The 23,204-nt window shown below is 42.8% G+C and overlaps 1 protein-coding gene and 1 long non-coding RNA gene across 2 annotated transcripts; one reads left to right on the top strand and one right to left on the bottom strand.

Annotated features, from left to right (window-relative positions):
* Window positions 1-794: 794 nt before the first annotated feature.
* Window positions 795-12,231, top strand: LOC308326288 (large ribosomal subunit protein mL62-like; the record flags this gene model as incomplete). The annotated part of the gene is made up of 2 exons (XM_080779095.1): window positions 795-940; window positions 11,781-12,231. The coding sequence occupies 2 exons, from the start codon at window positions 795-797 to the stop codon at window positions 12,229-12,231; spliced, it is 597 nt and encodes a 198-aa protein (XP_080635221.1).
* Window positions 12,232-19,075: 6,844 nt separating this feature from the next.
* LOC308325356 lies at window positions 19,076-22,267 on the bottom strand. Its single transcript, XR_013965023.1, has 6 exons — window positions 22,216-22,267; window positions 21,797-22,038; window positions 21,224-21,369; window positions 20,947-21,043; window positions 20,430-20,516; window positions 19,076-19,218 (listed from the first exon to the last, which is right to left on the bottom strand). It is a non-coding gene; the product is annotated as an uncharacterized lncRNA (long non-coding RNA).
* Between the last annotated feature and the right edge of the window lie 937 nt (window positions 22,268-23,204).

The following is a 23,204-nucleotide window of genomic DNA, read 5'->3' as shown; positions in this document are numbered from 1 at the left end:
TTTCCTCTTGGAAGAACCGCTCGCCGGCATATTGTCTTAATTTGTCTATGTCTCAAATCTCACAAAACAAACGTAAACCAAATTGAAAAACGCCCGCCTCAATGCAGTCACAAAATCTGATTGGACAAAGCACAGCCGGATGCCGGATGCAGGGGTCACATCAGGTAGTGTAGACAGGTATATCAAAATAAAATGTGGTTAAAGTTAACCATCCACAATTTATTTATAATATAAATTATCACCACATCACCTTAGTATGTCAAGCTTAACAGCTTGATTTTGAGCTTCTACTGCATTAATGATAACAAATACATTTCATTTAATTTCACTAAGGCCCAAGGCCAATAAGGGTAACAAATTAATAAGTAAGTAATAAGTGATGATAGCCTATAAAGTTTTTGGTGCTGCACAAAAAAAATCACAATATTTAATTATTCATAATATATTTGAGCATTTTGAGGCAACAACATATTAATATTCGCAAATCTGCCTGAAACAAGTAATCAACATAATAATCCATTATATTTCTAGTCCTTGAACTGTGCTATTATTGTTAGGTTAGGTGGCTCTATTCAGAAATATATATATATACCTATAACTCCTGGTGGTCAGGGACGGGGTGGGAGTGACTCCCATTAACTTACAGCCTTCAAGGCCCCCGGCGGCCTGTGGCCCCTCCTCAATGGGACCTCTCAAAGTGGGCCCCTTGAGGACCACTGCTTCACAGTACAGTGGAGCAGTAGTAGGAAAGAGGGAGGAGTATAGGAGGATGTTGTCACTGGCAGGGAGCCATCATGGACTGCTGCCGTCCTCTCCCGGGGGGCCCGGCCGGGTCGGCCCACACTGTTCTGACGGGACAGGTGCGGTGTCTCCGTCTTCCGGCAACATATGGACGCAGTCAGGATAAAGAGACCCAGTCAGGGCCCGCTCCGCTCCTGACGTGATGCTCCATATGGACGCAGTCAAGATAAAGAGACCCAGTCAGGGCCCGCTCCGCTCCTGACGTGATGCGCTCCTCCAGGATAAAGAGACCCAGTCAGGGCCCGCTCCGCTCCTGACGTGATGCGCTCCTCCAGGATAAAGAGACCCAGTCAGGGCCCGCTCCGCTCCTGACGTGATGCGCTCCTCCAGGATAAAGAGACCCAGTCAGGGCCCGCTCTGCTCCTGACGTGATGCTCCATATGGACGCAGTCAAGATAAAGAGACCCAGTCAGGGCCCGCTCCGCTCCTGACGTGATGCTCCTCCAGGGAAGGACCGATGACGGATTACTCCGGTGCCACCCTGTCGACCCCACTTCCAGCATGCCACAGCGGGACACACTGTCATTATCGGAATCTCAGCGGCGGACGGTTTACTACAGGATACCTACGGACTGTTAATTCCACTTAATTGGGTCCCATTGATCCGTCGGTGTCAAGAGGGCAGACTACAGGGAAGAGAGTATTGACGGTATCTGTATCGTAATTTAAAGTGTCTTTCTTTCTCCACTTGTTCAAGACACCAACAGGCTCATGCTTTCTGTGACGATATAACATATTATAAGCTTAAGCGTTTAATGCCCGGGATTCGAACGCGGGCATTACACGGGATTCCCCTGCAGGATTCGAACCCCCGGTTCTCTTGCATGGGAAGCCAACATATCTTAAACACTAAGCCAAAGGAAATTCCCTTTAGCTTGGGGGAGACTTTTTTTATTAAATGTTTTTATCCCAACAATTTTAAAACCACAATCTTTTTCCACCCAGTGTCAATTGTCTAGTAGTGTAATCCTGGGCTCTACACTACCTCTGACAACCTGGGGAGAGCAACGGACTGACCTCATGCTTCCTTCTATGCACGAGGAGTCCAAGCTGCTTCTCTTCAGCTGACAGGGTGGAGTTTCCCCGGGTTGGATATTAGACTTTTGAGGTCATCAGGGCGAGGCTGTGAGCCACTAAGCTACAAAAGGCACTACCAACAAAAAGAAGATAGATAAGGAAACTGCTATAATACAGCAGGTTCCAGAGGTGGGGCCATCGTCATTTTCCTGAATAGGAAGGTTTTTTAGTGCCGTTTTAGAGGTCAGGAGTCTGCGTGCAGTGCTATTCAGGTGGCTGGTGAGGTTGTTAACCTCATAAACGATAACTGCAGGTGAGACAGATCAAATTATGCTCAATCCCCCCCCAAAGTGCTTTGCCCCTGCGTGTGAGAGGGGAGATGGTATAGCTGTTAAAGCTCTGATTGTGTTGGAGGTTTGGCGGAGGTGAGTAAATGTTATTTCAGTGCTCCTGTGAATAGAATGGTTTGTGGTGTGTTCATGTGTGACATGATGGGTAATCCAAGTGCTTTATTGTCACCTGCAGGAGAGGAGAACGAGGCTTCAGTGGCATCTGGATGGCACCTGTTCACAGTGTTATGTCTCCCGGTAGAGACTGTGGGGGAAATAAAGTGCAGGCTGTTGAGGAGACGTGGATATGGTAGGCCTATATCTATTCTACACCAGTGGTTCCCAAATGTTTTAGCTCAAGAGACCTAAAACTCCATGTCTCTCCTGGACACAAAATATAGTGGACATAAATAGCCAATCTATATGCAACATCTGCTATTTTCACTATACTTCTTAAAAGGTATATTCAGTCATTTCACTTAATTCAAATATCACGTTTTTTTTGTTTTGTGGTGATAATCCTCCCTACTATAGAGTGTGTGCTGACCATATAAGGAGTTCCTCCCTTTCCCCAGTTAACCCCTGGGGGTTACAACTTACAGGTGAGGGCTCTGGATCTACTGACTGTACTTTCCTGTAAGCTCTTGTCCAGACTTTTCGATGCTTGCACCATGAAAACCCTCTTTGAATTTTAGGACTTGAATCTCTTGACTTGAAGGTTATACTAGCCTGTATTATCTTCAAGATGCAAGTTTTAAAATTGGAGTCTGAATATAAAGCTTGCTCCAACCTAATGCCCTGCAGGTTGGGAACTGTGGAGGTGGTTGCAAAGTTATTGCATAACCAACAAGGACATCATAAATAAAGCAATAGCCTAAAATGAAAAACACGACAAAACAACAGGAACAATCCCATTTCCGTCTTACCATAAGCTTTTAGCCTAAACATACACGCACAAAATACTAAAATGAGACTTCCTCTAAAGTATAGCACGGGGGAAATCAAACAATTTTCTCTTTTAGATAGAATAGCTGATTCTTAAAAGTGCACTTCCAGTACAATTACCTTCTACTCTTAATAATTCAATACCTAAAGATTGGGTGGGTTTCCAGTTATGAGAACGTGTATTAGAAATGTGTCGGTGTGCTTTGATATGGCTATTTTCATAATGTTTCCAGTACATTTCTGCCGAACTTCAAATGAACCCACAAATCAGTAGTCTGTGCAATACAGAGATATAAAGAAAATGGGCGATTCTTCCCAGGGGAAAGCACTGTGGTGGGGTAGCACACGGCATACAAATCATGTCTGTCTGTCTGTCTGTCTGTCTGTCTGTCTGTCTGTCTGTCTGTCTGTCTGTCTCTCTCTAGTCTTTTTTAATGAAAAGCAAACTGAAGCTGTAGAGGGGAATTCCAATTTAATGCAAACATTACTCTGCGTGTACATACAGTACACGTCAAACCACTATGGAGTTGCATACACAATAGTGTAGACATTAGTTAAATACTGAACATACAGAAGAGAAAGTGTTACAGTAGCCTGGGTGTCAGCTGTGCAGTGTGTGTGTGCATTGAATGTGGCTCAGGAGGTATAGAGCTAGTTGGCCAATGATCCCTATGGGTCGGCGGTTTGAATCCCGGCTCCTCCTGTCGAAGTGTCCTTGGGCGAGACACTGAACCCTCCAATGAGTCGGTCGGTGTGAGCTTGCCACCATTGGTGTGTGAACTTATTTTTATTTATTTAAATGTATGAATGAATGAACCATTGTAAAGCGCTTTGAGCACTTGGAAAAGCGCTACACAATGCAATTCATTCATTAACATGAAGGGAACGTCATGCAACACAGTGCACTGTTTTGATATATTACTGTATATATACCAACCATGGGTATACTGTGCACAATTCTTGTTCTTGGCAGTGTACAGATATATAATAATGTAATCAATCTGTACTGATAAACGTACTAGTGTAATTTCTGTGGTACCAGAGTGTAAGTCTGTTTTTAAAGTGGACTTTAAACAACAACAGTTGCTTCAAAACATTTGAGATCTCAAGTAAAAAGATTGAACAGAAATGAAGAACATTATTTTGTACGTTTGAGTGTACCATTTCCCAGCTTACAATAACAACTCAACCTTGTACTCTTAAATGTACAACTTATTACAGGCATACTGTTCAACCCAGGGTCTTTCTACTTCACATGAATACTTGAAAATAACAAGTGAATAGCGATACTTTAAATGTCTGGGTATATAAAAGTGATAAGAAATTGGAATACTTTACACATTATGATGGAACACAAAACACTGAGATACACTCGACATAAAAAAATGAAATAGAATTCATACAAATTTGGGTTAGTGGAAAAAGAGAGAAGAGAATAAAAATGTGCACGGTATAACAAAGGATGCTAGTACTGGAACACAACATTCACAGACATTATGCAGTCATTTCAAATGATCAAATCCAACGTGTATTTGGGATCATAATACATCTGAAATTACAACACTGTAAGCTTCATTATGTTTTATTAATATGCCATTAACCTCTTAACCCATTCTGACCGGGCACCCATTTTGGTGTTAGCATCATGTTATGCTTTAGCTATTGAAAAATAGCAGATCTACAAGCTCATATCGCGCCACCGAGTGGCGCGCTACGAGCTTGTAGGTCTGCTATTTTTGAAAAATTCGAAGAACGACTGACATTTTTAGAATCTGATCTCAGGTCAGAATGGGTTAATCAGACCAGTGTGTGTCCAGTGGAAACCTCGTATGAATCTGATCTCAGGTCAGAATGGGTTAAAACTCTAGCATCCTTATTCGCAGAAAATAGCAGATCGACAAGCTCACAGCAACGCTAAGATGTGATGTCCTATAGCCATCCTCCACCCTGATGTATTGATTAAGATGTGATGTCCTATAGCCATCCTCCACCCTGATGTATTGATTAAGATGTGATGTCCTATAGCCATCCTCCACCCTGATGTATTGATTAAGATGTGATGTCCTATAGCCATCCTCCACCCTGATGTATTGATTAAGATGTGATGTCCTATAGCCATCCTCCACCCTGATGTATTGCTTTGAGTTTTTAACTCAAATCCTTGCTTCTGGGGAGGGTCCCTGGAACAACATATTTTCAGCTGGGGGTCGGCAGCCAATTACAAATAATTTTGGGGGTCCTTGACATGAAATATTGAGAACCACACTGACACACAACAGGAAACTGATTTAGAAGACATTTTTTAAATGTCGACGTCAGGCCTAAATGGGTATAGTTAGTTACAGTATACTTATAGGTTGTGACCTGCACTGACATAATCTTGCTGCTTCTATATGGCACTGACACTATTTTATGTAAGTCAGCATGCAACAATAACAGATCTACAAGCTCACAAGGTGTCATTGATTGACCTGCTATGTTGTACGTTTTTTTTAAATGTACAATGTTGCTCTCTCATGTGGATAGAGCTGATGTGTTATGCTGTGTGTGTGTGTGTGTGTGTGTGTGTGTGTGTGTGTGTGTGTGTGTGTGTGACTGTGTGTGACTGTGTGTGTGTGTGTGTGTGTGTGTGTGTGTGTGTGTGTGACTGTGTGTGTGTGTGTGTGTGTGTGTGACTGTGTGTGACTGTGTGTGTGTGTGTGTGTGTGTGTGTGTGACTGTGTGTGTGTGTGTGTGTGTGTGTGTGTGTGTGTGTGTGTGTGTGTGTGTGTGACTGTGTGTGACTGTGTGTGTGTGTGTGTGTGTGTGTGTGTGTGTGTGTCTGTGTGTGTGTGTGTGTGTGTGTGTGTGTGTGTGTGTGTGTGTGTGTGTGTGTGTGTGTGCACGCCAGCGTTTGTGAGTGTCTCATGTCAAACAACTGCCCATATAGATTTCAAGATTCAGCTTATGTCCACTAGGTGGCAGCAAAACACCAAGTGTCAGCCAAACCACTCTTGGGAAAACCTATAGCATATTAAATAGAGCACATATTCGGCTACAGTATTAAAGCTGTTGCAAAAATGAGTCTAAATGTGTTTGTTTGCAGAAGAAACATGACACGTACAGTACAGCAGACACAGCACCGTCTGGAGACACTTCATTCACAATGGAGTACAATTAGGCCACTGTCTGTGGGTTTACATTATGCACTGTCTGTCTCAGAACAAACTACCGGAGCAATGAAAGGTCACATGGGAATGTGAAAAATCACCAATTAGCACTTCATTGTCTATGTGTCAGTCAAGGCTACGCACACACGCACGCAGGCAGGCACGCACGTACGCAGTCGCACGCACGCATAATTACAATTGAGTGCATATGGTTCAACATCTTAGACGTGTGCTTTATGTCGGGAATGTTCACTGAGTTCAACATCGATATTTATAGCTGTTCAAAGTCCTATACGAATATAAATGCACCACGTCTCTGCGTACGTACGTGCGTACGTGTGTGTATATTGTAATGCATGTACGTAACTCGAGAACCGACTTCACATTCTAGAGAGCCACACTATAGTATGTGTACTGTATAAGAACCATTCTGATGACGTCACTGAAGGGTTTGGTCAGGGCCAAGGTTGGCCAGGTATTGAACCAAGCACAACAAAACCTGCAACCCTAAACCTAAACTCACAGGAAGCCACAGGCTATAGTTCTAACCTGCCACGGGTTAGTTATAACCTGCCACGCATGTCGGGAGCCACATGTTAGATTTAACCCGCTACAGGTTAAGTTATAACCTGCCACGCATGTTGGGAGTGACGGACAGATGAGTTTTAACCCGCCCACGGGTTAGTTGTAACCGGCCACGCATGTTGGGACTTGGGAGTGACATGATGTTGTCGAACTAATGCCTGTCGGACTGTTAGTCTAACCTGTCTAAAAGACGTATGCACCCCGATAGAAGGAGACAAACAGTTTTACTTACTGTGCAGACGATCGAGGGCTGTTGATTCTCTACGTTGAGTGTTTATATAATTATTTTGTACTAGACCTGTACGTGCCCGTCGCAGTCGGCCACCGGCCTACTTATGGGAACGATGCAACTTGGGAACCTAATGATATTCGTTGTCACCCGTTTTAACTGTCAGCCGGTGTCCCACATGGAGATCTGTGTATGTGCCTGTGTGTGTGTGTGTGTGTGGAGTCTGCAAACTGAAAAGTGTACTTGGCAATCAATCGGGCCCACTGGCAGAGCCTGGCCCAGGTGAATGGAGTTGGCCTCATTAGGCCCTTTACTGGCAGAGCCTGCATGACCAGAGCCTTTTTGTGGTGGTTCTGGAGAACCGTGGGTCACTGCACGACTCGATACCGGGCACTGCACTCCCTGTGGGGGTGTGGAAGACGTGTGTCGAATGTGAAGTCGGTGGGTCAAACAGTTCTCGAGTTACATGCATTACAACCGGGTCCGTACACACACACACACACACACACACACACACACACACACACACACACACACACACACACACACACACACACACGCACGCAAGTACGTACGCAGAGACGTGCAGGCACATTATAGTCAGACTTTGAACAGCTATAAATATGGATGTTGAACTCAGCGAACATTCATTCACCACATCAGTCTTTTAAAGCACACGTCTATACTTCATCCTTGACTGTCAGCAGCTAGTAGTAAGTGCCAATGTAGCTACGTATAGGTCAAGAATCAGACTACTCTGAACTACTGCACTGTACAAGCCCTCCTCCCCCATGGCCTCTCTACGTATGTGTGTTAGTGTGAGTGAGTGAGTGAGTGAGTGAGTGACGGTACTCAACAGTGCCACCCAGCGGTATTGCGATGGTATTTCCGTGCTCAGGCAGGCAGCAGGCAGGCAGGCAGGAAGGCAGGCAGGCAGGCAGGCAGGCAGGCAGGCAGGCAGGCAGGAGGCAGGCAGGCAGGCAGGCAGGCAGGCAGGCAGGCAGGCAGGCAGGCAGACAGACAGACAGTCCCGCATTGGAGTGGTTAATTAGCACCACTCCAAAACTGCCTCTGTTCAACGGCCGAGGGAAGTAAGTGGAACCAGTGGGGGCGGTTTTGGAAGTAGACACACGTACATGGACAGGGCGTGTGTGTGTGTTGGTGTGGTAGTCAAGTGTAATCGATCACCAACAGCAGCAGAACTGTCTTGTAGAATAGATGATCAGTCCACTCCACACCAACACACACACAGGCTGTCTGTGTGTGCCCTAAACCAATCCCACTGGTCTGACTTGTTCCCTATAAACAGTCAACTTGTACCAAGGTCATTGTTTACGTTTTAGTGTAGCGCCCAAGTCCTAATTCTGTCCGATCCAGAAGAACACAGTTTTCCGGCCACTGCTATACAGAGCTGACAATGAGGTTATATCTTCCCTTCTTCTCTGGAGTCCTGCCTCAAAGGAGACATGTCATCGCTGTAGGGACACATGCATCATGCAGTAAGCAGGAACTGGGGATGGCAATGAAGGACCGGGAAGTCTGGTGTGGCATTGTGAAATCTACAGTATGACCACGGCGTGTCTAACGCTGGGCAAACTCTGAGGAAATATAAATACAGCTGATGATACCACAACTTAATAAATAATTATATTATATACAATGTTAAATTATCTTAATTAGTTTGTTGATCAAGTTTAGTTAGCAGCTAGTGTTTTTACAGTACTAGCACACATTAAAATTTGACATGTCAAGTAAGGACATGTCGAGCATTAAAATGCTTTTGATGCCTTATTATCGGGACCTTGGAGAGAGTATGTTGCCTGGAGAGAACTCCAGCCGTACTGCAGATGGTGGTATTACATGATCCTATTAACCTGAACCCACTGGAGGCATTATATTAGTCTTGGTTTCAATTTGCACCTGGAATGTTGAAGGAGCACAACACAAGCAGCAGGTGCACCAACACATTTACCCAATAAGCAGCTTATTTCGTAAAATGTGTTGGCTTATTAAAGCTACCATTAACCCATTCAGGCTGGGCGGGAACCCCTTTTTGGTGTTTTAACCATTATTTTAAACATTATCTATTGAAAAATAGCAGATCTACAAGCTCATAGATCTACGAGCTTGTTGATCTGCTATTTTTTAAAGATTGTGAAAGTGTGGCGCAAATCTTTGAATATTTATTCCTTCAGAGAGAACGTTTTTTAACTCAAATCTTTGCTTCGGGGGGGTCCTGGAACAACATATTTTCAGATGGGAATCGGTGGGCAATTACATATAATTCTGGGGCTCCTTGACATGAAATAGTTTGAGAACAACTGATGGGTTTTTCTGAAAACTATCATGATTCAGGTCGAAATGGGTTTAATGGAGCTATAGTACAAAGTAAATTCAGGTTAACTGTTCATCACAGACAGGTTGTAAAACACGATATTCCCCGTGGGTTACCGGCGTATAGGGTTCTTCTTACCCACTGTATAGCTGTGTCGTTGCAAGCTGTTGAATTATACTCACAGTATAAACAAGTACAGTACGGTTTATGATGTCGACCTTATGTATGTGGGGGTGAGAAAAAGCAATTGGATTCAACATATAGCAAACACATTATTGGTGACACACGGAGACTCTGTTTACGCTTTAATATTCTGGACAGTCCGACCGACCGAGTGGCTTACAGTATACTGGCTTACAGTATACTGGCTTACAGTATACTGGCTGCATGGTTGAGGCTAATAAAAGAACATGGGAGTGAGGGAATAGGGCCGAGGGACCACAGAGCTGAAGGAAAATGGAAGGAACACAGGCCAGGCGTGCTCCCAGGGAATGATCTGGCTGTATAGTTTTGTCAAAGGATTTATCGCTGTGAAGTTTCCGCAGCGAGCTGAAGAAGGAACTTCACAAACTCAACGGGTCTGTTTGAAGCTCAGGATCAAAACCAATAATGTGCGCTTTTGCTTGACTGATAATCACTAGTGGAAACAAGATGTAAAGTATGAACCAGATATATTGTGTATAAACAGGCTAAAGGCGTATAAAAAAGAAAAGGCTAATGAAGTGTGGCAGAGGCAATGAGATTATAGTGATGAGTGGGGTAGTAATTATGAAAGATCATAATTATCCACGTCGTTTGCATAATCATTTTTTAACCCATTCTGACCTGAGATCAGATTCATACGAGGTTTCCACTGGACACACACTGGTCTGATTATAACCCATTCTGACCTGAGATCAGATTCTATAAAAATGTCAGTCGTTCTTCGATTTTTCAAAAATAGCAGACCTACAAGCTCATAGCGCGCCACTCGGTGGCGCGCTATGAGCTTGTAGATCTGCTATTTTTCAATAGCTAAAGCATGACATGATGCTAACACCAAAATGAGTTCCCGGCCAGAATGGGTTAAAATGAAAATAGCGCTTGCCCACGTCCTAAAAATAAACTGTGGTGTTGTTGTGCATTCAGAGTAATCCCACGGTGTAGCGTCGACCTTCATTTCAATTTAATTGGTCCATTACTTTGGGCTAGATCTAGTTAAAAGGTCAACTAGAACTGTTGGCATGCAGGGTTTAAGATCATTCCTGGTTAATTGCATTAGGGCTGACATCTTTGTCGCATTGCTGAGATGTAAATGTAGCCATTTTCTATCATTCATAAATCATAATGCAGTGGGCATTATGATTTATGAATGATAGAAAATGGCTACACTTGACTCTGAGGACGTGTGTGTGTGTGTGTGTATTTGACAAGTTCAAATTCCACTATCATAATATTTTTAGTAATTATACTTTTAATGTGCTGGCTGCCATTTTAATTTCAGACTAATGAGAACGTATTGCTTATTTTACTGTCCAATGACATGAAATGTCCCAATTAAGGGACGGACCCCACAAAACGACCACCCCCAAAAATCAGTGCGTGCTGTGCTCGCCCACACATGAGCCCTCTGCTGGGGTTCGAGCCCCTGGCCCCTCAGTGCTTTCTGCACGGCCCTGAACATCAGCACTTCAGCAGCAACCAAACCACACCAATGGGTCTCTATATATGCAACTCCTTACAAAACGGTTGCCAGTAGTCGCATGTAGTTGCAAGAAACCACAGCAACCTTTGAATTGAATCACTTGCGTCGACATGCGGCGACGTTCAACAGGACATATCGCACCGCTGCGACGAACGCTATAAAAACCTTTTGTTGCGTCTCCACCCATTGGTGTAGTTTGGGCTTTATAGGGTTACAAAAATTGCCGTGGCACGGCACGCTGCCACTCAAAGTGACTACTGGCCAATCACAGCACGTCTTTTCCAGGACTTGTCAGAATCATCACTTTCCTCCTCAGTGACATCACTTTCCTCCTCAGTGACATCACGTCCAAGATGCTCACTGCATTAGCAATCAAGGTTGCCAGGTTGGGTTACATTTAGGGTATTTAATCCTGTCCCTAATCAGGCGCAGGTGTTTCCAGTGGCAGAGGTAAACTAGTTTTTTAACTGTTTTCTTCCTAAGCTGTCTGTATCCTGTTTGGACTTCAGTTTGAAGCACATACGTCTGAACTTCCTTGGCAACCGAAAGTCTCGGACTTGGGCGCTACAGTACATTTAGGACAGGGTCGATTCAACATGGCGACCTCCATGTGTATAAACAGATTGATTCATCTCCAAGTAAACCGAACTCGCGAAAGAAACACTCTGATCAGACGTTGCATCTCTCTAAGTGTTGTCGGGTACAGAAACCGAGCAGGAACACGAGGCACGCAGGATGCCCAGGTTGACGTTCCAGTGGACCGGCTGACGGTGCGTTACAGCCGGAGCGGTGGTCCAGGGGGTCAGCGTGTCAATAAGGTCAGCACCAAAGCAGAGGTGCAGTTCCATGTGAACACGGCAGACTGGATCGCTGAAGACGTCAGACGGAAGATCCTGGAGAAGAACAAGACGCGTATCAACAAGGCCGGGGAGCTGCTGGTGACCTCGGAGCGAAGTCGGAGCCAGCAGCGGAACCTCGGTGACTGCGTGGAGAAGATCTCTGACATCATAGCTGACGCCAGTGAGAAGCCTTGTGAACCGACCGCAGAGGACACGGCGCTTAGAGAATCCAGGCTTAGCGAGAGGAACAAGGAGCGGCTGGAACAGAAGAAGATGCTTTCAACAATCAAACAGAGCAGGCGAGAGGGTTTTGACTGAGTGTTGTTTTATTTATATTCATTTTTTGTATAATGAATTAAACTTGACTGGGGGGAAAAAAGGAATAAAACAGCCAGTAGTAGGCCTACCTAAAGTATAGGTACAGTCACCAGATCTTATGCATGTCATATTGCAGGCTGACCATGCCTGTCAAGGAATTTCCTAGGTGAAATCTTTAAAAGGACCTTAGGCAGTTGTAAGAAGACAGCTGTGGTTTACTGTTGTCTCTCTCTGTTAATAGCTTGATTACCTGTTGTAAATCTCTGTTGCCTCAAGACGCTCCCATGAGGGGGTCTAGGGGTGGGGCTAGCTTCGCTATATGAAGAGTGCGTCTTCACATGTGGGGTGTGACACACTACTGTGGGTTTCCATTACATGTCATATGTCACCAGATCTTATGCATGTCATATTGCAGGCTGACCAGGCCATACCCTTCCTAGTTTGAAAGGCCTTTTAGGAAGAAGATATATATGAACCCAAATACTTGTAGTCATCAACCTGTTTCAGAGGCACACGCACACACGCACGCACACGCATGCAAGCACACACACACACACACACACACACACGCGCACACACACGCAAACACAGACGCACCATCAAAGGAAAATACCCCCCGTGGTGGCATAACAACAGAGCCCTCACATTCAGGCATGTATCATTCTCAGGGTTTCTATGTGTACTCCATGCACACGCACTCCAAGAACACAGAATACGGTGAAGGATGATTCATCTCTTTTCCGCCACACCTCCGTACATCATTGCCTATAGCCGGGTTTTCTAGTAATTAGACAAAAGGAGCAGTGGAAACGGTTCCGTATGAGACATGATGCCATTCCATTGTGAATCAAATGGAAACAGACCGCAGACAACAGGAGGGTGGTTGTTTGGACCGCACGCAGCCCTGTCGTCAGGCATGATGATGTACATGGAACGACCGTGACTAGAGGGTATTGGCATCTTGATTTGATCCAATGGACTATACGGTGAGTAAAGATATAAGAATATCTCCGGGTGTGAAATCAAAACAGCAGAAGGTTTGTTTCCGGTGGAAAATGATCCAGGAAGCATCGGGGGTTCTTGTTTTTCCCTCCCTGAGTTGCCAGCGTTGCCAGCCTCCAGCATAGGGCCTCCACTGTCCTCTTGCTCAAGGACACTTCTATTCCCTAGAAGTACAGTACTTGGCAGAATAGATATTCCTCGTGCCTAAGGGCGGTTGGTAAAATGCTCTTGCAAACTAGAGTGGGAGCAAATTAATAAATAAATGTTCCTCTTGAACTTAAATTTCACAAGTTAAGCTGGTGGATACTTTACTTTTGTGTTTCCAATTATGGTAAGTTTAATTTGCAATGTACTGTAGGCTATATATTTTCCTCGGTCAAAACACTTTCACCAAGATTTATTGCGATGATACTGCATTGAATTAAGCGGTGTAGCTGCTGTGCTACTACAGAATAATATGTAGTATAAAGCTTTGGCAAAAAACGAACTAAGTGAATAACTAAAAGATCCACATGAAGAGCTAAGCTGTACAGAAGGAAGCTGTGGATGTGGAGGGACTTTGATCACTGAGCGTGGAGCATGAAATGACCGCCCAGACAGAACCATCAGGTTTAAGCCATTTTGGGCGGAACCCCTTTTGGTGTTAGCATTATGTTATGCTTTAGATATTGAAAAATAGCAGATCTACAAGCTCATAGCGTGCCACCGAGTGGCACGCTACGAGCTTGTAGGTCTGCTATTTTTGAAAAATCGAACGACCGACATAGAAACATAGCTTTTCCAGAAAACTGTCCGTGGCTGCCTGAACTATCGTGATGCTCCATTTAACAATTTGACAGTATGAATTATTATTTTATATAGAAAAAGGCAGCTCACTTCACCTCACGTCACATATCTGCGACTGCAAGACATATTTGACTCAAGAAAGAAAGTGAAATGGAATGTTATCTGAAGGCTACATGTCAAAAAGACTGATAATAGATTGACTGAATAGTCGAGACACACTGCAATCCTCTGAAGGTTTGAGATGATATGGTACAGAGTTGCTTCAAGCTAAATCTCTCCAAAGCTCTGAAAGGGCTAAATTATTCCAACAGCAAAAGAGCCGGCGTATAACAAATAGATTCCCCAACATCGTTGTCAAGGAGCCAATAGAAATGATAGAAACCGTGTCTTTTTGAAGACATGGTCTTTTAATATTCTATATTGAGACAATAAGATGAACTTGGAGGGACATGGAAAACAAAATAAATGTAATTTGTGACATGACAAGGAGAACAAAAGGTAAGAGTCAGACCTTCAACGCAAAGCAAAACGTGCTTTTCTCAAGGTCCCATGTATGTATGCACCTCTTCTGAAGAAACTAATTCTCCTGTGTGCTGACAGCCCCCTCCAGCCTTTCATGTGGGCAATCTAACATTTTTTAGAATCAATCAATTTCACTGGAGCATTTATTTAAAAAAATACAAAGATACCACTAGTTATACAGTGCATCTGTCACAGTGTGTCAGGGGAAAGGTATAATCTGGGAATCCATTCGGTAAAAAAAAGGGTGATTTTCCTCTCCCTTTGTTTTTGAATGCACCACCTCCTTTTTTATGTAAAAACAGTAACTTGGTTGGGCTCCTAGCTTTACTTTTCTTATTCCACATCATCCGACCTTCATGCTTCTGTGTTTATATTCCTTCTTTGTTTATTCCTCAACATTACATGTTTTGGGCAGTGGTTCTGTCAGATTATTCTGCCGTTGTACCAGAATCTGTCTTCAGAGATTAGGGGTTATAGGCCAATAAGGTGCAGGTCGACAAAGCAGGCCTGGGCAGATTCCATACAAACTATAGGGAATTTTCTCAAACGTGTCAAAACAACCTGTTCATGCTACCAACACTGCCCGTACTGCTGTTTACTTCTGACCCCTGTTTCAAGTCTCTGTACTGTACTCTCAATGTGCTTGTCAAGAAAGAGTTCCAGGAGTGGGTGGGAGAGGATGAGCAAGCTAACTGTATCTAGTGTACATGTCTGTATTGTCTATTGTTGTGCACTGTCTATTTGTGTAACTGCACTGTACTGTATGTAATGTTTTTCCCCGTGTACGGGACCCCCTCTAAAATGAGATGCTGCATATCAAGGGGCTATCCTTTGTGGTGGCAAAAATGCATATAAACATTAGAGACTGCCGACTCATGTGAACCTATTTCAAACTGTGTGAGTTAACTATAGAATAGAGTCCATGTAAGGAATGACCATCTCTTGTTACTCCTGAAACTCTGTACACTGCTGAAAGTATAAAATATGTGTGTGGGAATTAAGGGCTGAGGGAAGCTCTGGAGGGAGACACTATAGTCTCTCTCTGGTGTGAAGACATATACAATAAAAGAATGGAGTTCGAATGCTGATGGTTGAGTCATGCTTCTTCCTGATGTTGTTTACTTATACTAATAGTGAGACCATTCATTCCCATTACACCTTTCAATACAATTCTGACCAAATTCTACTCACTTTTACAGGACAGTGAAGTGGGAAATCCAGGAAGTCCAGGCAAATAAACCCAGAAGTGTAGTTATGTTATAATAGTTCAGCATCCAGGGACATGATGCAGGTGCAAGGTCAAAGCAGCATGGCAGAACAGAAGATGGAACTCTGCAAAGCAAAACACAGACAGCTGTGAGGCATTATGGAGCCAATTAGGACAGAAACAACAGAGGGGGAGTTGACGAGGGAATGAGCAGTAGGTGTGGAGGAACATTATTGCGCTATAGAAGAACTATTAACCCATTCTGACCCGAGATCAGATTCATACGAGGTTTCCACTGGGACACACACTGGTCTGATGAACCCATTCTGACCTGAGATCAGATTCTAAAAAATGTCAGTCGTTCTTCGATTTTTTTTTCAAAAATAGCAGACCTACAAGCTCGTAGCGCGCCACTCGGTGGCGCGCTATGAGCTTGTAGATCTGCTATTTTTCAATAGCTAAAGCATGACATGATGCCAACACCGAAATGGGTTCCCGGCCAGAATGGGTTAAGTTGCTCATCCTGTGCATTATACTCTCCCGGATGTACATCCTCCTTCTGGGTTTGGTCCAATGAAACTATTTAATTAAGGAAAGGACAACGAAAAAGAGGGGGGAAAAAAAGCCATTTTCTCTGTCCAGCAATTCCATCTGGCAGATTCGTCACACCGGGAGGCAAGCTGGAGCCAAAGATTCGATGGAGCAGCTGCCAGCGTTATGAATTAGTGTTAACTTCTGAATAATTCTTGCAACTTAACCCATTCTGAACGGGGAATCCCTTTTGGGCATTATGGTATGCTTTAGCTATTGAAAAGCAAAGCTTTTGCACACCTACAAACGACAGGTGCGTAGGAGAAGGGAACGGTGTCCCAAAATTGAAAAAGGAAAAAAACAACCGCACACTGTCTTCAAATGCAGTGACATTTATTAGGGAAATAGCAACGTTTCAGCCTATGCGGCCTTCATCAGGCTATCTTTGGAAAGATAGCCTGTTGCTAATAAATGTCACTGCATTTGAAGACAGTGTGGTTGTTTTTTTCCTTTTTCATGCTTTAGCTATTGAAAAATAGCAGATCTACAAGCTCATAGCGCGCCGCTACGAGCTTGTAGGTCTGCTATTTTTGAGAAATCGAAGAACGACTGACATAGAAACATAGCTTTTTCAGAAAACTGTCAGGATGTAGAAGACATTTTTAGAATCTGATCTCAGGTCAAAACCGGTTAAAACAATCGGTTCAGTGTCTGTTTTTCCCCACATCTGTGTGTGTGTGTGTGTGTGTGTGTGTGTGTGTGTGTGTGTGTGCGTGCACGTGAGAGAGAGAGAGAGATGTAATGGAGGGTCTATTCGTACGTGGGTCTACCTGTGTCGGTGACTTTGTACGCAGGGTTTCCATGCATGTATATAAACGGTATAAACCCAATCATTCATTCTGCCAGGAGTTGGGCTGCTCAGAGCTAATAGTCATTAGATAGGGCTGGGTATAAATTAATAGTGAAATTGAATGTCTGCCAAGTCAGGCAAGTCATGTTGTTGGGCCTCCTCCTCTGATGCGGAATTCATTACTTGCAAAATGTGTCACTGCATTATTACAATAGCAAAGTGTAAACAAACAAGCCACTGCCATCCCATTAGCATAGTGCTGGCGACATGCAGTCTTGTATTCCTTCCATGCTCAAGTGACAGACCGTCGAGCCACAAGCAGACTGCATGAAACAACAAAAAACACTGGTGGAAAAAGTACCCTATAATAATAATAATATTTATTGTCCCGAAGGATACTCATCTTCACAGGTCTGTTCAACACCAACAACAAAAACAACACGTAGTACAGAAAAACAGCGGGGAAAGAAGACCCTGTGTCATATGGTCACCTACTGTTTTTTTAAACAGAAGCATGTGGATTGTAGACTACCGGTATCCCTCTATCAGCAAATGTTATTTAATTTGTAACTGTGTGCGTGTGTGTGTGTGTGTGTGTGTGCGCGAGTGCGTGCTCGCAGGTCAACTGGTAGTGGTCCTACCCCCCCCATGAGACTTACACATCCCAAATGTTTATAAACAAATCCCAAATGTTTGTAAACAAATCCCAAATGTTTATAAACAAATCCCAAAATGTTTATAAACAAATCACAAATGTTTATAAACAAATCCCAAATGTTTATAAACAAATCCCAAATGTTTATAAACAAATACCAAAATGTTTATAAACAAATCCCAAAACCCATGAGACTTGGTCCTACCCCCCCGACCATGAGACTTACTACAGGTCAACTGGTAGTGGTCCTACCCCCCCCATGAGACTTACAAATCCCAAATGTTTATAAACAAACCCAAATGTTTGTAAACAAATCCCAAATGTTAATAAACAAATACCAAAATGTTTATAAACAAATCCCAAAACCCATGAGACTTGGTCCTACCCCCCGACCATGAGACTTACTGGTAGTTGACCTGTAGTAATGGCTAATTAATTGGTAAAAGTATGCTAAATAACTCATTTTTAGACCATTTGGGAAATAAATAAATCCGCGGCGGCGCGATCTAAGGGTAATGGACACATAACGGACACCCGGGTATAGATGCAATAATTTATTAACAAGAAAATAATGAATATTTACAGATATATGGCATCATGCATAAATTACAATCAACATGAAACATATTACTTTTATTACAATTTTTTTTGACTATGACGTCTTCTCTCGTGTATCATCAGATGTCCGGCTCCATGCTCGCCTCTTCTTGGAGGCCAGTTGGGTCAAAACAAAGTATACCACATTGTGACAGCTGTAGTGAGTCTACAGTCCACCTGCCTGCTGGCAATATAGCCTGGTTGTGATATGTAGATGTGATTGATATTTTTTGTTTGTTTTTTTAAGTCATTCTATAACACAAAGTAATTGAATTTATTTTATGTATTAATTGTATTTTATATGTTATTACTAATTTTATGTATAACTATATTACTAATTGTATTTATTTTATGTATTACTATGTTATTACAAATTTTACTTCATGCATTACAAATTGTATTTGTTTTATGTATTACTGTTATTACTATTTTTATTTTTTATGCATTTATTTATATTATGTATTACTGTTATTACTAATTTAATGCATTACTATATTGATAATTTAATTTATTTTATGTATTATTGTCTATATTACTAATTATATTTATTTTATCCATTACTATGCTATTACTAATTTTATTTTATGTATTACTAATTTTAATGTACTTTTATTTTACTATTGTAATTTACTTTTATTTTACTATAATCTATTTTTTTATCGTTCGTTTTATCCATTTATTTATATTATTATTATCTAGTTATTTATATTGGTTTATTATTTTATTGTTTAGAGCCCTGATTGATCACATCTACATATCACCACTACCAGTCAGGATCTGAGTGACTCAGAACCCTGGTGACCTCCAGATGGAGCCACACAGGAGACCAGCAACGTCCTAAAGAAAAGAAAGAAATGCTCATTACTACTTTGTTCATAAAACAATATTGATTGAAATATTTATTAACAGTTTGCAGAATTACAGTACATGTCAAGCACAAACTCAATACAAAGACTGTTAACTGTAAGTGGACGACCCAATTAAGCATTACACTTGTTTACAAGAGGGTTCAAGAGGGTTCAATTCATCAAAACATTTAGAGACGTACAAATAAGACACTTCTATATATATAGTCAAAGAACAGAACAGGAATTCATCATAAAGGAGGTAAAAAGGGAAAATAAACTTATACAGTGAGGGGGAAAAGGGAGTCAAGGGATTCACATGTCTTAATGACTGTTGGTAGGGCGTTCCACATTTTGGTGGCATAGGAGTGAAAATAATTGAGTCCCTTGTTTGTGCCGAATCTGGGTTGTACATGGTTCGTTGCACTCCCTCTGGTGTTGTGGGTGTGGACTTCGTTAACATAAAGGAAGTATCTAGACAGGTACATGGGTATCTTGGTGGTGTATCGAATCTTGTGGACCAGACCCATTGCAAGATGCTGTACTCTGTCGTCGACCCTAAGCCATTCCAGCCTGTCAAAGTGGGCAGGAGTGAGGTAGGTTCGGGGGGTGAGGCCAAGTAGGAGCCTGACCAGTTTGTTTTGGGAGGTCTGGAGCCTAGTTTTAAGGGCCTTTGAGGTGCTGTGGTACCAGGAGGTGCATGCATAGTCAAAGAAACCTTGTACGAGGGCTCATGTTAAGGTCTTGTAGCGGTTTGTTGGGGCGAGCTCACCCAAGGTGTTTTTGTTGACCAGTGAGGAGATCCTGTAAAGGAATCTTGTTCTTTGGTTGACTTTTTTGATTACGTTGGTGGCCATTTTATCACCGGAAAGATTAGCCTCCAGGATGGAACCTAGGTAGGTAATTTCATCTTTACGTGTGATAACATTGTCACCAACTCTAACCAAGAAGCCATTTGCCTTGCTGAGATTACTATTAGATCCAAAGAGAATGGATTCAGTTTTTCCCAGGTGTAAAGATAGTTTGTTATCAGCGAGCCAGGTGCAGATTCTACCGAGTTCAGAGCTGAGGGCCTTTTCAACCTGCAGTTTGTTCCTGTCCGAGACTAGCAGTGCCGAGTCATAATGCGAACAGGAACAAGTTGCAGTCACAAGCTGATGTCATGTCATGATCATAGTGTGTGTGCGTGTGTTGTATAGTTACCTTGCTGTGATGTAACTCCAAAGGTGATCAGAAATAGTTGCTCCATCGGCTAGAAACGTGCTCTTCACCGGCATGATGATCTTGTTCCTAAAAAAAGTCTATAGTCAACCCTAACTGATTACAGAACATGATATAAAAAACACAACTAGAAGGATTTAGGCCTGTCACAATTACCTAATCGCCAAGTATTTTAGATACTTTTTCATAATCGTCTCCATGTTGAAAATGTTCATATATTGTCAAACATTTTAAAGAAATAATGCAAGCAACCGATCTACAAGCTCTAAATGTGTCACTTTGTAATTTACTTCTCTTTTTTTAGTGTATAAAGTTATTGAATTATGCCATGTGCAGCTTTTTATTTACAAAGCCTACAAAAGCCAAAGTTTTATTTAGAATGTTAGTATGACGCAATTAAATTGTTACTTGTAATTTATTTGAGCGACAATTAAAATCGGCCATTATAAAACCTTAAATTCTGACAGGCCTAAACAGGTTCCAGTGGCGTCTACCGAACCTTCTAGCTCCGTCCGAGCCTCCCAGCGACCCAAAAGTCCTCAGCGGAAACACCCAGGGAAAGCTTCGGATCTCGGGCATCGGCTGAGATCTCCATTCTAACAAAGAACGAAAGACACACCCCAAATTAGCTTTGCTGTGTGCGTGCGTGTCCTGTCACAACATACACATGCACTTACAGTAACGTTTAAGAATAGGGATCGAACAATTATCGGCAACGGACGATTATTGGCTTTTTACGATGCCTAAAAAAGCCCTAACCCTAAAGCGGTTCGTACCGTTGAGTTCCTCACTGAGAAGGCCCAGGTCCGAAGTCCTCCAGCGTCTACCCAGATCTCCGTCCTCCGTCCTCCCATCCATGGACAGACCTGCAGATCTCCATCTCTAGAGGCTCCAGCCTCCAGCTGTGTCTATGATCTCCATCCTGAGAGAGAAAGAAATAAACCATTAGCTCTACAAGCTCACAACACGTTGCAGTGTGAGCTTGTAGATCTGCTATTTTTGCTGAACGGAATAGGGATGCTGGGGTTGAAGTGGTTAAGTGTCATTAAGACTTTGATTACCGGTAGCTTGGAAAGCTGACAGACATTCAACCAGAGTGCCACTAGGAGGCATCAACACATGTACAGTCCTCAACATCTTTTGTAATTTGTATTCAAGTTGTTACAAAGACCAAGAGGCACGCTCATGATATGAGATATTGACTCTCAAACTATTGTGCAGAGTCATTTAGATTTATCCTAAAATATTTAAAACATTTGGATTACTGTAAATGATGCCATTCTTCGTACCATAACAGTACAAAAGCAGTTATCCATCCTCAGAAACAAGCAAGAACTATTCCTACTCACAGCTCATCAGAGTCCTCTGAGGAAGCCCCCGGGGGGGGGGGGGGGGGAGCTTTGGAACGAATCTCTGTCCAGGGAACATCAGATCGTCTATCGATATCTCCATTCTAACAAAGGAAAAAAAACACACACACCAAATTAGCCTTTCTGTGTGTGTGTGTGTGTGTGTGTGTATGTGTGTGTGTATGTGTGTGCACTCCCTGTCCAGCAGCCGCGTTCCAGCGACGTCTACCGCGATCTTCATCCTAACAAAGAAAGATTGATTAGAGTGGCCAAGAGCCAGATATATATTCTATCCTGTCACAACATATATACATAAAACTTTTATTTATAGAGAACATTTAAACAGAAGCTAAACATATCACTTACAGTAATAAACGTTTCAGTTAAGGTTCTTTTTGACAGGCCTAACAGGGTCTTACTTTGAGTCGTCTTCAGAGGAATGCAGATTCCTGGAGAGACCTGCAGTACATCTGGAAGAAAGACATGGCCGTTATAGTCTATGAATGGCTTCATAGAAAAGAGCTTCGCACATCACTCCCTTGTTGTTGCTGCCAATAGTCTGGATAGTCTATACTTCTTATTCTTGATGACAATTGTTTATGAATTTGATGCATTACTATGTGTTGTTGCTTACTGTAAGTCACTCTGGATGTGAGAACTGCCTAAATTGTTGAAATTCCTAGACGTGATCGATTAGGGTCATAGGGTGTGCTCTTCGGTGATAGCAGTGGTGTCATTTGTATATTTTTACAGTCCCACTCCTCCCCATCCTATCTTGCGGTGAAGCTGGACAGAACACTGTCCTTTAAACAACACCTGACAGCGTCAAGAGAAAGACCACCGCCTGTGCCGCACCGATACGGCGTCCAGCCGGTACCGAGGCTCTGGTGTTCCCCACCGCTTTTGGTATATGCTTCCGATTTCACTCTACACAAATTGATTTGCCAAACATAGCAGATCTACAAGCTCACAACACGTTGCAATGCGGTGTGAGCTTGTAGATCTGCTAATTTGGCTGAACGCTCCCCCCAGAATAGAGATGCTGGGGTTGAAGTGGTTAAAAAAAGTGTCATTAAGACTTTGATTAGCTTGGAGAGCTGACAGACATTCAACCAGTGCCACTAGGAGGAATCATACTGCCATGCTATACTTCGTACCATAACAGTACAACAGATATCCATCCCAACAAGAAATATTCCTACTCACAGCTCATCAGAAGTCCTCAGAGGAAACTCCCGGGAGGGAAGCTTTGGAACGGATCTCTGTCCTTCCACGACGTCTACCACGACCCATCCACCCTAAGAAAGAAAGAACGAAAGATTAATTTAAGTGACCAAGAGCCAGATATATGTACATTGTGTCCTTTCACATCATACACAAAATGTATAGAGACCATTTAAAACAGAAG

This window comes from Protomyctophum bolini, assembly GCF_963924005.1.
Source record: "Protomyctophum bolini genome assembly, chromosome: 12".
In the NCBI taxonomy this organism is placed as follows: Eukaryota; Metazoa; Chordata; class Actinopteri; order Myctophiformes; family Myctophidae; genus Protomyctophum; species Protomyctophum bolini.
This window is presented reverse-complemented; position numbering and strand designations above follow the sequence as displayed.